At 44.4% G+C, this 14,589-nt stretch overlaps 1 protein-coding gene across 6 annotated transcripts in view; it reads right to left on the reverse strand.

Moving 5' to 3' along the window:
• LOC118511943 (myb-like protein Q) overlaps positions 1-14,589 on the reverse strand; it is an 86,580-nt gene that overhangs the window by 14,930 nt on the left and 57,061 nt on the right. Inside the window, exon 1 of one of the 6 annotated variants that reach the window (XM_036055649.1) lies at positions 2,008-2,029. The exons of the other annotated variants lie outside the window; for them this stretch is intronic. Coding sequence (XP_035911542.1) covers positions 2,008-2,010 — 3 coding nt within the window. The 5' untranslated portion in view covers positions 2,011-2,029. Of the gene's footprint in view, positions 1-2,007; positions 2,030-14,589 lie in introns of those variants that run through there. 6 annotated transcript variants of the gene reach the window in all.

The following is a 14,589-nucleotide window of genomic DNA, read 5'->3' on the forward strand; positions in this document are numbered from 1 at the left end:
CCCAACGCTTCCTACGTTTTCAACACCAAATCACACATTCCTTTCCGCAATCGCACACACATACACACAAAATGCTTCCTTTGCTTCTTGTTCTTATTTGCCATAAACGCACAAGCAGCAGCTACCAACATCAACCATGAATTCAGTTACAAAAAAAAGTATGCTGCCATGAAAGAAAATACCAACACACACACACACACATCCACGATCTGACGGACTGTTCAAGAACGCACCAAATCTGACCACCCTACCACACCCCGCCCGTCCACCATCCCTTCTTCTTCTCCTCCTCCACAACATCACTTCACTTCTGGTCCACAAAAATTCTTGCCAAATCGCGCACTCACACCACCTCAGCACGGAGGCGTGTATCTGTCGGGGTCTATGCAGGGTCAAGCTGTCAAAAAAAAAACGCCAGAATCACAGTGCGCGAACCATTTACATGTTTCTTTTATTTTCTTCTCCTGCTGCGAGACTTTGAAATGATATTCCATCATAACGAACCCTTCTCGCAAAACGCTCCCAGATAAGATGTGTGTGAGTGTGTCTCATTCACGTGGGAGGTGGTTTTGTGTATTGATTGGTCTGTATATTGACAAGCGAAACGAACAGCTTTTTGTGGTAAATTTCACCATTTTCATACAGTAGCGCACAAACTGAAGCTACAATTTTCCACGCCAATGTTCATGTTCAACACCAACATCACTGTGCGAAGAACGTTGCGTTGAACATTGTACTATGACACATCACATACAGAGAGTTTCAGCTTTAATCCATGTTTTTAGACGTCCTTAACTTCTTCTTCTTCCATACACAGTTCGCACTTTTGCCAAAAATCACTTTTCGTCTTTCTTTTTTTCCGAAGACGCAATCGCATTAAAAAATGGAACACAATTACTTTATACATTGACAACGACAAACACACACACACTCTCTCTGTTTCTCGGCACTATCAACGCAAAAAAAAAACCACACATCAAAAGACAAGTGTCACGAGACAAGATCATCCACGTCGGGCGAATGGATCATGGCTTCCTAGGACTGCAGCACGACCAGTTGTTTTGTTTAACAATTTTCAAGCAAAAAGTATCCGACTTTTGGTAGCTTTTGGACCGCTCCAGTGTTAGCGTGGCATGCGTTATCATGCTCCACGATACTACTGATTTACGGCACGCCACCATTGCAGCAGCATCCATCGTCATTTTGGGGATGCTAGCTTTTATCTTCCGAGTGAAATCTCATTCCAGTGACCTTCAACCGTCTTGCAGCGCGAACTGTCACCAATGCAACGCGTCACACTACCCTTTGCCCTCTTGGTTACGATCATTTCCACCTTATTATTCCTGGCGGCACTGAGTCAGCCGTCGATCATTTTGGCTTGCGAGAAGGATCAACGTCTTGGGAAGAGTGAAGGATGATGACACGATCGCTGACACGTACCTTTGCCGTTACCTTGCACACGGGACACACTGGACTGCACAAGGGATCGTGTGTGCGCCCGTCGATTTCGCTGAATTGCTCCTCCTCCTTCGACACGGTATTGGAGCGCAAGCAGCAGGATGGGGACACACGCGTTGATCCAATTAAAAAGTGCAGAGTAGCTCTACCACACCATGCAGCAGTAGAGACAACACAACCGGGTGACACTATAGGCAGGACACACTACGGCAACACACAGAACGGGGAAAACATGTGCCGGTGAACGGCGAGGCGCGCGCGCGTCCGTCTTGGCTAATTCGTATTCCTGTCGATTTTTACTTTTTGCCGTACGATCCCGTAAGGAACCGGGCAACGATAGTGCACAAACACACACACACACACATACACTGCACGCCACCTGCAGTGACCACATACAAACACACATACACTACTCACACACACACATAAACACACGCGTGCGACACGGTACACGAGAACCGATCCCGGGGACCAAACAGAATCCAACCACGCACCGAACCGAAGAGCCACAGTCGAAAAACTAAACTGAATTCGCCGAAAAAAAATTACCATGCTCCACCGCTCGATCTATCCTGAGCCCAACACCAACACTCACACACACACACACATACTGTTGTGTATGCGTGTGCGCTCGCATACCTTCATCCCCCGTGTCGTGTAACGACACATCCAACACAACCCTGGGGTAGGCAGGCAGGCAGACAGGCAGCACCGGCTATATTCGCTTTCCTGCTACTCTGCTGCAGCACATGCCACACGCATACAATAGTGTATACACACACACACACAACTCAACACCACACCGCTAAGCCTTTTCTCGATACGGTGCAGCGCATAGGAGGCTGCTGGGAGAAAGAAAAAATGTGCTGCTATTCGACGGCGGAATAAAAAAAGCATTCCCTCGGGGAGGAAACGAAACGAAAGAAAAAATTCGCCACATAAACACTCACACAAAGGCGAACCCAATTTTTTCTTCTCTACATACAATTTTTATATTCTCAGCTCGCCCGCTCTGTCTCGCTCACTCGTTCCGCTGATGGTTTTGGAGGAGTAGAAGAACGGAAAAAAATCCATAGCTCTTCTTCTCGCTCCTATCTACCGGATGCGCGCGCGATACACACAGCTACAGCTAATGAAATAAAGAGAGCGAGCGAAAGCGGCGACACACCGCACCGCGTGCGAGCGAGATGGCGAGACAGAAGTTAAAAATGTGTAACCCATACACACACGCGCGCACGCATCCGTACATACGCGCTTATACACACCGCCGTGTATACGCGCCGCGCAAGCACTTGACATCCCAACCGCACAACCTGACGACGACGACGGCATGCCGGTAAAGAAGCGCAGCACCATCCGTCAGTCAGCGTCGGGAGCGTGGTGCTCTGAGTGTGTATGTGTGTACTGTGTGTGTGCGCCCCACTAACACACATCCAACCATCGCTGAGGCTTCTGCTCAGCCGTGCGAAACGGACAACGAAGTGGATGGATGGATGGATGCATGAACAGACACAACAATCCATCACACATCCTCCTACTTCCCATCAGGGATACGTACGCACATACAAACACATACGCGATTTTTCCTCGCGAGATGTGCATTTCCTTTGGCATTGCCTGCTACGATATCCTTGTGTATCCTCGCTCCAAAAAAGAAAAGGAACCCGAATGCATAAGCTACTGTGATCAGCATCAGCATCATTGTTGCAGGCAAACATAAGACTCCCCAGAAGTAGATCGGTGGTACGCACACCAACATAGCCGGTTTCGCGGCGTCGCTTTGCCATCGCGTTCTTTGCACGTTGGTGTGATGTCTTGTTTTTTTTCGTCGTTGTGTTGTTGCAGAGTCGCAACACCCCCCCCCCCCTCCCCCCCTCGCAACGCAACCGAGACGAGAGTGAGGGTGGTACGAAAAAAACAAAACGAAAGAATAAATCCGCACAAGAGCCCGCGAGCATACGCATACGAGAGAACAGTCGTACTCAGCATCGCACGACATATGAAGTCGAAACGCACACGCATACGGCGAACTATACCAATGGAAGCATTCCGGCAGAGTGCGTGGTGTATGATGAGGTGGTGATCAACAAACGACTCGAAGAGAAGAAAAAAAGACACATTTCACCAAATGTTCGCTGATGTCTGCCCATCGGCAGAAGGCGTTTGCTTGCGGAGAACCGAATGTAAAAATTTGCAAAACACAAACACAGCAACCCACCACCGACCTTTAATGAAGATACGCGTAATCGTTACCGTTTCGATCTCAGACGATCGACGATTCGAAATCCGTATGCAGATGAACATCAGACTCTTGGTTCTTGTGAGCTAATTTAGTGAAAAAAAAAACTCTTTGGAAACGTAGTCTGAAGATGTGGTTTTGTAATTTGTAATAATACAAATAATTTGTTTTCTAGTGAACCTATGGGCACAAACTTTAAGCAGGGTACCGATCTTCATCAGGCAAGATCCGGATATCTAATCTCGTCCGGATAAGCTCACCTTACGTAGGAATCCACTATACAGGTACGCAGCAATACCCTGTTTAGTGGGTTAGAAGGGCAAGCCAGGACCTCTCAAAGTTTAAAGTACTAAATAAGGAATAATAAGTCCCTGAAATAGGGGGTTTTGCCTTTCATCTGAACTTGCTGGATAAAATCAAGTCTAGGAGGTCAGAAATGATAGGTCTTTCGAAGTTGTAGTGCACACTCAAGTCCAGCTAAATGCTCTTGTTACACAGTAATACGTCTGCATAGCTCAGATTGACTCTTAGGTTGAAAACCAATATTTCCTTATAACCTCTGTATATCTCCCAGAACAAGAAACAGTTAAAGCGCATCATAAAACAGCTCCATCATTTCTTCATCACTCACAGCAACAACCAAACCCAGACCGGCCGGCTCATCAATACACACATGTTTATTGCTGCTGCACACCCTGCTGCAAGAGGATGCGCTTTCGTGCACATGTTGCGCACATGTGTTTTCATTTGTTTTCTCCCAATGGCTGTAGCCTTACTACGCAGACCGTCGTTACCAATGCTTTGCGCTCTGTTGTGTGTACCGAACTGTACGAACTAATTGAACGCAACACACCAAAATCATCAATTTGCACAACACACACACACATCGTTGCACCTGCAGCGGCCCCGCATAAAAAAAAGGTGAATAGGATGTTCATCAAATGCGAAGGAGAAGATTGCCAAAATTTTCTACGAAATTTCTCTCATACATGGGCGGTGAGCCGGTGTAAAAGAAGAAGAAGAAGAAGAAGAAGGGACAGAAAACATCGCGCAAAGCAACAAAAACACCACACGCTTTCTCTACACCCCCCAATAAAATACACACCACACTATAAAACTCACCACCAATATGGCCTGCTATGACGATGACGACGACGACGACGCACGCCGGTGTGTACTATGATGTGTGGTGTTGGTTGCATTCGCGAGACTCGCTAGCACCACACACGATCGTCGTCGCAGCAGCACGGTGGATTCGCACACACACACACGCACGCACGTACGTACGCGGGCACGCAAGCCCACCATGGGGCACTTTTCGACCGGCGAAACGTGCACAATGACCTTGATTTTGGATTTTCTTGCGCTTTGTGGTACCATTCGTACGTTACGTCGTTGCCGTCGTTCCTTTATTCCTGCTTCTTGAAGGGCACACCACAGCATAAAAAACCGACGAGCGAGCGGGAGAGAGAGAGAGAGAGAGAGAACGCGGTGCGGCTAGAAGCGATTGGACCGAGGGGAGTCGCAGCCAGCCAGCCAGCGCTATAAACTCGCAACACGCATATTGGCGCGGGCTTAGAAGCAAGCGAGAGAGCGCGAACCATATTTACGGCCGGTGATGGCGACAAAACGCGCCTCTATACACACTCTCTAGCTGTAGCATAGACCGTGTGCGATGGGAAGGCATCACCATCCAACACGGCTTGTGGCTGTATGCTTGTGTTCCTTATGCGTATGATTCGCACAGGCGATATGTGGTGTAGAGTGCCGGATGTCTAATGGTATGGGCTTCCTCTGTTTCTGGTTGGTACCCGAAATGGGGAGGCCCGGCCCGGCGACGACAAAACGGGTTTAATTATTTGCATATGTTGGACATTCACCTTCCACCAAACTTTGAAAAAACACACACGTCAACGGCGGCTAGCCGGCCTGTGGTGGCTGCAAATATTATTCAAACGAAGCAGGAGCAACTTTTCTTTTCTGTCGCGTTAAACTTCATGCTCGCTACTTTATTTGGTACTTTAATTGCGGCTAATTTTTAATTTTTCTTCTTGTATGCCTCTTGACTGCTTTTCTGTAGCTGTTAATGCGAAAACTACATTTCAAAAGCAACGTTTGTTGGTGCGGTTCTAGTTTCTAATCTTGCCTAGCCGCCAAATGTAGCGTCAAAAACGCATGGATGGCGAGTCGAATTAAAAAAGGTAAGCAAGCAGCAAGCAACAGAAAAAAAAGATAAATGTTAACCTTGACCGAGGTTAATGATACACGGCGTAGATCTTGGAGTCTCTCTACCCGCCGGCACCACACACGGTGGCATTGGCCTTTGGTAGCGCTTTTGTGTGTGTTCCATTCGTGTCCGTTCTTAGGTCCCCCCCACCTCCTCCTCGCCCACCCCCTTTCATCATAGCATTGTAGAAAACTAGCTAAATTTTCACATTCGCCAAATTACCTAGCCTAGGAAATACAAGAGCTGCGAGAGGGAACCCTCGAAGGCCTGAAGATTTTATCTTCAGCGTTTCCTCTTATAAATGATCGAGCAATGAAACAAAACCGAAAAGTCTGCAAAAAATAAAACTGCACACATTGGAGGGCTATTATTGCTCGCTAGGAATCATTTATTTGATGCTTGGCTCACATACGTTCATGGTGGTGGTGATGGTGGTGATGATGGAGCGACAATTAATTTAGATCTGATTTTTTTTTCGAGATAGAAACAGGCCCTCGTATTGGCAGGCTAACATTGGAATGGTCCACTCTTTGCCCCTCTGAAAGCTTTATATGACTAGGCAGAAGTTAATTTATTTTTGTTTCTTTAGAAAAAGAAAAGATCTGAAACATTAAACCTACCCATGTTCTCTCAAAAGCCCAAAACTTCAGGTAAACGCATATCCTTGGGCAAATAACTTTAACTGCCAGCTGTTAAAATATCTTGGACCCGAGAATTGTTATGGTGGGATATTCTCAGTTTAGGTACTTTGTTGAAACCAGGTAAGAATAATTTTGTACTGGTCGTCAAATCAGACTCCTCTTAGAGGGATGAAGCTTGACATGAACACATAATGGTCCTGCAACTAACGCAGGAGATATTTTATTGCATCTTTGAAAACAATCCTTTCCCAACTGCACAGCATCGTACAGTTTTATTGGTGTGCATTGGAATGTGTTTAAAACTTGATGCAATTTTCAATAACCATTTTTATTGGTTTCCCTTCCATAAACTTTAGTAGGTATTGTATGCAGTGACGAACAATAGAATAGCAGATCTTATAATTTGAGCTTGTGTAAATTTTAAGAGCTTCCTCTGCTGGCATGTGGTTGGCATGGCAACCTAAAGAAGTGTTGATTTTATGTCGGCTTGTCATTTCTGGCTTCATTTACTTAACTTAGTCAGCTACCCTTAGCTGGATAGTGAAACCCTGCATACGGGAAGGATGGGCATTGGATACCAGGTCCTGCCGTGTAAAGAAATGTACCGCTATCGCCTCGACCACCAGACACCTTTTTTATGCCCTAATTCAAGATTTTGGGAAAACGAGGATATTACAGGATCAATCAAGAAATCGACTCCGATACACTTACTGGCAATCTGAGAGTTAAAGTATGTGATACAACAACATTAGACCAACCATGATCTCTTTTAGTTGCAAACGATTTTGAATTGAGGCGACATATTTACGTGAATGGAACATGAACTTTCATTTAAATATCACTTCGATATTGGGTAAAGTATAAAAAAGCCTAACAAGTGGATGGCCAGCCCGGTTACCTTTTGTTTTGGGCATTTCATTTTCTCCTTATCTTAGGGGCTATCAATACCTCCTCCCTCTTTGTGGACGGCCTAAAAGGGCTGCACGGACTATGTCTGCCGGTGTCATTCTCATGACATGACCAGCCCACCGGAGGCTGGTGAGTCTAATTCGCTGCATGATCGTGAGATCAGCGTAGAGCTTATGGAGCTCATCTACAGGTTCTACCATTATATACTCTATCTTCCACAGATATACGGTCAATAATCGTTCTGAGCATCATTCTCTCGAATGCGGCTAAGAAGAGTTCGTCAATTTTGGACATAGTTCATGTTTAAAAGGTGTATTTGAGTGGCTTATGTAATGTGAGGTCACTATTGGCACACGTGGCAAGGTTTCTGAAGGGAGCAGCATCATAAAGCATGCTAACCACATCAGCAATAGCCTTGCTCGAACGTAATCAATACACGAAGCTTTAACGACGAGAATATTGCTTGTCGAAATTCTTTGACGCCGTCAGAAGGGGCATAACATTTATAATTACCTTACTTAGGAGAATGTTACAAGTCCAGCCAAGAAACACAGTGATTTCATCCAAAGGCGAGAGGACTGATCCCAGCCTTGGTCCATGAGGAAGTTTCGTCTTTCGTCTTCGTCTGTCCTTCCTACAACTCTCTCGGAATATGGAAGGGTTTACGGTGAGGAACAATAGTTTTGATATGATTTTAAGCATACTTTATTATTTATTCTCAATAGATTAACCCTCATGTAGCTTAAAAAGAGAGTTGTCTATGAGTAATGGGGACTATCTATGTCCTAGACAGTACCAGCTTCGTCCGTCGCGACAGGAGTTTTGAGTTTAAAATTTTCCCCAGGTTGTAGTCTGAAGTGTATTTTATAATGATGAAGACTTTTAACCCCAGCTAAGTTGAGTTTCGGCCGACTACAAAGATGCGATCACAATGTATCTGTACATCATCTCTGTACATCATGATCAGCGATGGTTGACAAGACCACTGGTGGTTCGAATATCCAATAAGCTTCTAGCAGAATCCATAGGAGCTCCTCAAATGTCTCAAAGGCTAGTTGCCCTATCCAGATTGACGCAATGATTCCGAATTTCTGTATTGCGTTAGACAAGAGTTTTCAAAACGAAATATTACCATTGCCATTTTTCAGAAACAATGTGACCTTATTGAAGCATTAAGATTTATTATCAATTTAGCACATGGCAATAATAGCGCACCTCAGTAAATAATGTAATTTACAGTGCCATTGTGTTTTATTTTCCGTCCTGTCGATCTTCGCTTTGACAAAACCAGATTTTTTCCCTGTTTTAATTGCAATTTCTCTAACTTTCTTCCCCCAAGCCTGCCGTACTTCTTTCCCCCGCCCGGGCTTGGGCACGCACTCTGCAACTCGATTTTGCTCCATTTGCACAATTTGTGCTTATTGATTATTCATCCTCACATTTACACATTGCCCCCCACCCCCCTCCCCCTCCCTCTCATTGCCACCCACCCCTGATCCATTCAACGCCCGCCAGCCAACAACATCGAATCGATACGCGGATAAGGATGAATAATGGAGCAGTCAGGCAAATGCGCGCACCCACCATCCGCACACCCAACAACAGCGCCATCCGCCATTACGTGCAATAACGACACACAACGGCACAGCAAAAAAAAAAAACAGCGGGAAAAAATAACTCTAACTTAATTCAATTATACATCCTATTGATTTTTTGTTATATATATTTTTTTGATACACTTTTTTTTCCTGTTTTCCGTGCATGATGCGATTTCGTAATGCAAAAATAAAAGAAGAAAAAAAAAACAGCGCTGCCCACGATCCGCACAACAATGCAAAAGGCCCGCGAAAAGGATCTGCGAAAAAAAGGATCACAAACACACCAAATTGTTGCGATTGAATGGAGTAATAAGGCGCGATAGAACAGGGGCAGGTTTGGTTGGGTGGAAATTAAAAAAACAAAGGCTATGAAACAAAAAATGCAAATACTTTTAAAAAATAACCCAGCATTTTGTACATTTTTCAGCGCTCCCGAGAGCGCCCACAGAGAGAGAGAGAGAGAGAGAGCGAGAGATGGTGCAGTCAAGCAGTCAGTGGCAGGGAAACTGTTGTACCCGATGTTCGGTTTGGGGCGCCTCGGTGTTCCGCGGCAAGAGCCATGTCCTTTCGCGTGGACCAAGTGCTGCCTCCTGCCACACACCACCACCTGACACAACATTGCGCCTGTGCCTGCCTGTGTGTGTGTCTGTGCGATGTGGCGTTGCGCTACTCTATATAATATGCACGATTGAAAGCTGCCTTTAAAAAAAGCAGCTTTTTTCTGCTGGCGAAATTAAAAAAGCGCGTGCCGGAACGGGACACCATCCGAAGGACGCGCGACTTCCAGTGCGCGACTGAGAAGGGAAATTATGCTCGAGTGTGCGCTGGACGCCCGAAAAAAAAAAAGCGTTCACCTCCAAAGCTGGCAAACCCCTCACACCCAACACAAGCACCACAAAGATAGCCATACCATCCTAAATAAACGATATCGGAGAGCGAGTCACCGATGAATATGGGCGCCTGGTGGGACAAGGCGTACAAAAAGAAAAAATGCACATCAATTTAAAAATATCTTTTCACCAACAGCAGCAGCAGCAAAAAAAGCTGGCCGTTTTAAAACTAAAGCATCCACAAATGAGCAGTAGTTTTTTTTTTGTTTGGGGTTTCAAAAGCTCTAACAACGAACAAAAAAAAAAGGAAATTCAACCCACTCGCCACCAAAAACGATGGACAAAACAGGAAAACGATGAATAAACTCATTTTCCACCGGGTTTGTTTTTTGCGGCACTTCTACCATCTGGACCATTGTCCTTTTCACAGCTCCATGGTGGTGATGATGGAGGTGTGTGTGTGTGTATGTGTGGGTAGTGGAGAAAATATAATGATAACTTTTGTAGCTGCGCCTTTTACTCTCATTAACAGTGTAATTTTGCGATAACTTTGTGTTCGTTTCATCTTCAAATTAGAGGCGAATGAAGTCTCAAAGACCCAAAGCCTCTATAAATAAACGAAAAAAAAAAAAAAAAAAAGTTTCATCTTCAAAGGGGGAACACGCTTGCTCGGCAAGCGCAGTGCACAAAATAAAGGAATTAGGTTTTTGATTGCACCTGGCAGAATGGGGTTTGATGGTTCGGAAAAGACTTTCGGCGGTAAATTATCGCAGCAATATAACTAGAAATACCATTTGCATATAAATTTCTTGTCGAAATCACCTTTCATGGATGTCGATGTTTTTTTTTTCAGCATAACAGTCAATGCGATCGGTTAAAAAGAATCCTTGGGGCCATAACATCGGGGCGGTTTGGAAGCCTAGGAGATAGCTACGTCGGTCTTCCCACGACAGGACCAGGGTTCAAATTCCATCCAGACCGCCTCCCAGTAAGGTCAGCCAAGCCAAGCTACACAATACACCACCACGAACCGGAAAAGAGTGCCTCAAACTATTAATTATTAGATGAGTCCCTTAGCTTGAAGTTCTGTAACATAAACATTAAACAAAGTTCTACTTAATTTCCTGAACTAACTAATTGCTATCTGGTATAAATATCGATTGCAAGTTGTGATTCCGTGTAATTCGATTCAAGTGATTTTTCAGATCAACTTTGCATTCAACAATATGGTTGATGGGAGTCATCTACAGGTTTGGTGAAATCTTACTTGGTTTTGTCAGGTTTTGAAAGGTCTTGGCCAGTCAACTCTGACCTCCATGGTTAAAACTTCTGAAATTTTAAATTTTATAGTCAGAAGCTTTAACCGGTCTTAGAGGAATTACCTTGCTGCAGAGTCCTAGAATACATGACCCAGTCTTGGCTGATCGTCCGGTATCATTCTCACGACATGTTCACCAGTTCACCTAGCGAGTATGATTCGCTCTACAATAGTGCGATCATCGTACTGCATCTTGTAGATCTTGTCGTTGTTATCAGCTCATGTATTGCCACTCCCTACATACGGAGCCAAAGATCTTTCTGAGAATCTATATATGAATATAGTCCTTGGCTCAGAGGCATGTGTCTGCACTCGTCCGTCTGTAACAGGAGTAGTAGTTGGATTGTAATGCTTATCTCAATATTCAATGACGATAAGGTGAAGAGGGCGGCCCGGTAGTAGAGGCAACAATGACGTTGGTCTACGCACGGCAGAATCGGGGTTCAAGTGAGAACTGACTATCCAACTACGTGGTATCATTAAGTCTAATAAGCCCGAAATGGCAGGCATAACTTCAGAGGTCGTTAGACCAAAGAAGAAGCAGACGGCGGAGTTTTGGACGACTTTGAAGGCTTGATCACCTATCCGTGGATCTATCTAGCGCCTGGCTGAAGAGAAAACAAGCAAAGCACCTTGACGCAGGTCCTTGGTGATACCGAAAGCCGTTTTAAGACTTCTAGCCACTTTCACCTGGTTGCTGAAGTCAGTAAGCTGTCGGAATTCCAAAAGATTTCTTTGCGACGCCCTGGTTCACTGTAAATATGCGGCTTTCAAGTCAATAAAGAATTAGTACCAGAGTAGCTGCTGATATGCCATCATTCCACGAGATTTGCCGCATGGACCTCTCTTACAGTTCCGGAACAATCAAACTCCATCATACAATTTGTGATACACGGGCAAGAAGTATTCATAATTTAGGACTTAAACGACACAAGTGTTATAGACTTAAATTTCGCTTAGTTTTGTCCCAGACTTGTCACTCAAAGTGTTGGAATCGGTTCTACATTTAATAATGGTCCGATTTGTGTAGAATTATATCAGCTTAATATCCCTAAGAAATTTCTAACTCACCAGAAATTAAAAATACTTGCTTTCATTTCCCGAATGATAGTTTAAGACATTACAGAACTTATTTGCGTTCAGTTCTGCAACAATTTTTAAACATGAAATACCAGACGTTGAGGGAAGAGTTTCCCTAGCCAGTTTTCACACACACATACACACACATAAAAACAAGCATCAGTAATGGAAAACTCCCACTTAAGTAAGACAATTTTTCCCACTGTCTTATATTTGCCTCATCAACCCATCGAGACTCGATCAGAGAACTGCAAGCTCAAGCGTGGAAGCAAGACATTAAGTGGCACACACTCACATACAGCTACTCGTTTCGCCAACTCCCCCCAACAACACATGAAAGCGCCACTCGCAACAATCAGTTTCAGTTCGTCCCCTTCCCCGAAAGACTTCCAAACCAATTGCCAAAAAACCGAACCACATCCATCCATTGCAATGGGCTGCGCGCCCAACCGCAAAAGCACTATGGACGGCAGCAGCTATTTTCCACACACGACAAAAAAAAAACCGGCAACTCGGAATCGAAAACTTGTGCCCCCGTCCCCTTCCCCCTGCTATTCCCTTCCTTATAGCGATGAGCCCCATAGTGGAATGTGCAAATGAAATGAAATTTGCATGCCATGCCTTCTCTAACGGTTTGAGATATGGAACTGTGGCGGGTGGGAGGAGAAAATACTTGGAAATGCTTAATTTTAAATTTGTACGAACAAAGAAAGAAAAAAACAAACGATAAAATGGCCGAGGAAGTATAACCAGAGTATCCCTTTTCGACCTTCGGGAATCGGGAAGGATCTTCGATGGAAAGTCGTAAAAATCCAATTTAATTTTTTTTCCTCACTCGATAATTGATCTAAGGAATTTGTGTCAGGTGATTGGAATTTCGGAAGGATTCTAGACAGTTAAAAAATCCTCTGAGTGCGTAATCTTAAATTTTCTTCATGTACTAATTTTGAAGTAAAAATTTTATTCTGATAAGGCTCTATAAACTCCTATGGGAACGGTATTGATTCCAACACTACATATACACTGATCAAAACTCATCCTTTTGCCCGTAAACGTCCTGCAAATGACACCGTTCAACTGAAGTGTTTTTGCTTTGAGTGTTCTTGAGACTCCACCGAACAAAGTGAAAACGCATGAAAACGACACACGAAACGGGCCGAGCCACCGAGGTGGAGATGTTGGTGAGGCATGAGAGTTAGTATATTCTTTTCCACCCATCATCACTGTACGGCATCAGTGCGCCCGTAATGAATCGCAACACAGTTCCATCCAACCAGCTTTTCCATTCCGCTGTTCGAAAAGAGGATGTCTTCTTGCGCCGGGTTGCCTTGCTTTGCCTTTTATCAACTAATTCTCACCCAATCGGAACTGCCATAGCTCTAAGCAGTTGTGGCCCACTACCACCAACAACTGGCAGCCTGCAAGATCAGTCGTGTATCAGTGTATTTCCTATCCACACGCGCTGCTGTACGTACGCGGATTGGGTTGATGAAAAATGGAAAATCGGACGCAGCCCGTGACTGCCAGCCAGTGTCAAGAGCCCCGCACAGCACCACTATCAACGGGGGTTGTTGTGTGTGCTTTTGGTGAGGGTGAATCCTTCACTACTCCACTTCCTGCAGTCGCTGCTACCATCAAAAGAAAAGCGAACGCATGAAGTAGAAAGCAAGGTAAGGTGAGGATGGATTTGTCTTATTTTTGCGCCCCGGGCCCGATTGTCATTATAATTTATTTTCCTCGATGACGTAAATGCTTTTTGCATACGCATCTAGTTTTTTGTTTTGTTGCTGTTGAGTGCGTGGCGGTGGTCTGCATTCCTCTGTCTTTCTTTGCCGCCGAATGGTTTTTTTCTGCCTGCACAGGATTTGCTTTCTTACTCATCTATCTTACTCTCTCATTTTGCCAGATTTTGAATGTAGTCCATCGAAATTCATTTAATCTTGAGTAGAAAAAAAGCATTAACCCTTAAGGTGATTTAATGTATTGGTGTTGTGTTTGTAAAGATTTCTCAATTTGTTTTTCATTTAATAGATAGCATATTTAAGCATTTGCAGAACAGTCAAAGCGATACTTTGGGAGTTTGATTCATATAATGGAATCGTTTAATCATTAAGGGAAATGTTTCAAATGCATAATGGAATATTGCAAGCCAGTTAAGCCATAATATTGCAACAGATGTTGTGGAACTTTATTGAACTTCTAGGAGTTTGATGCGCCACTGGTAAGAAGTCGAACTGTGCAGATATCATTTTGAATGTTGCAGTTTAGTTGGACCTGAGCATTGTCCAT

This window comes from Anopheles stephensi, chromosome 3, assembly GCF_013141755.1.
Source record: "Anopheles stephensi strain Indian chromosome 3, UCI_ANSTEP_V1.0, whole genome shotgun sequence".
In the NCBI taxonomy this organism is placed as follows: domain Eukaryota; kingdom Metazoa; phylum Arthropoda; class Insecta; order Diptera; family Culicidae; genus Anopheles; species Anopheles stephensi.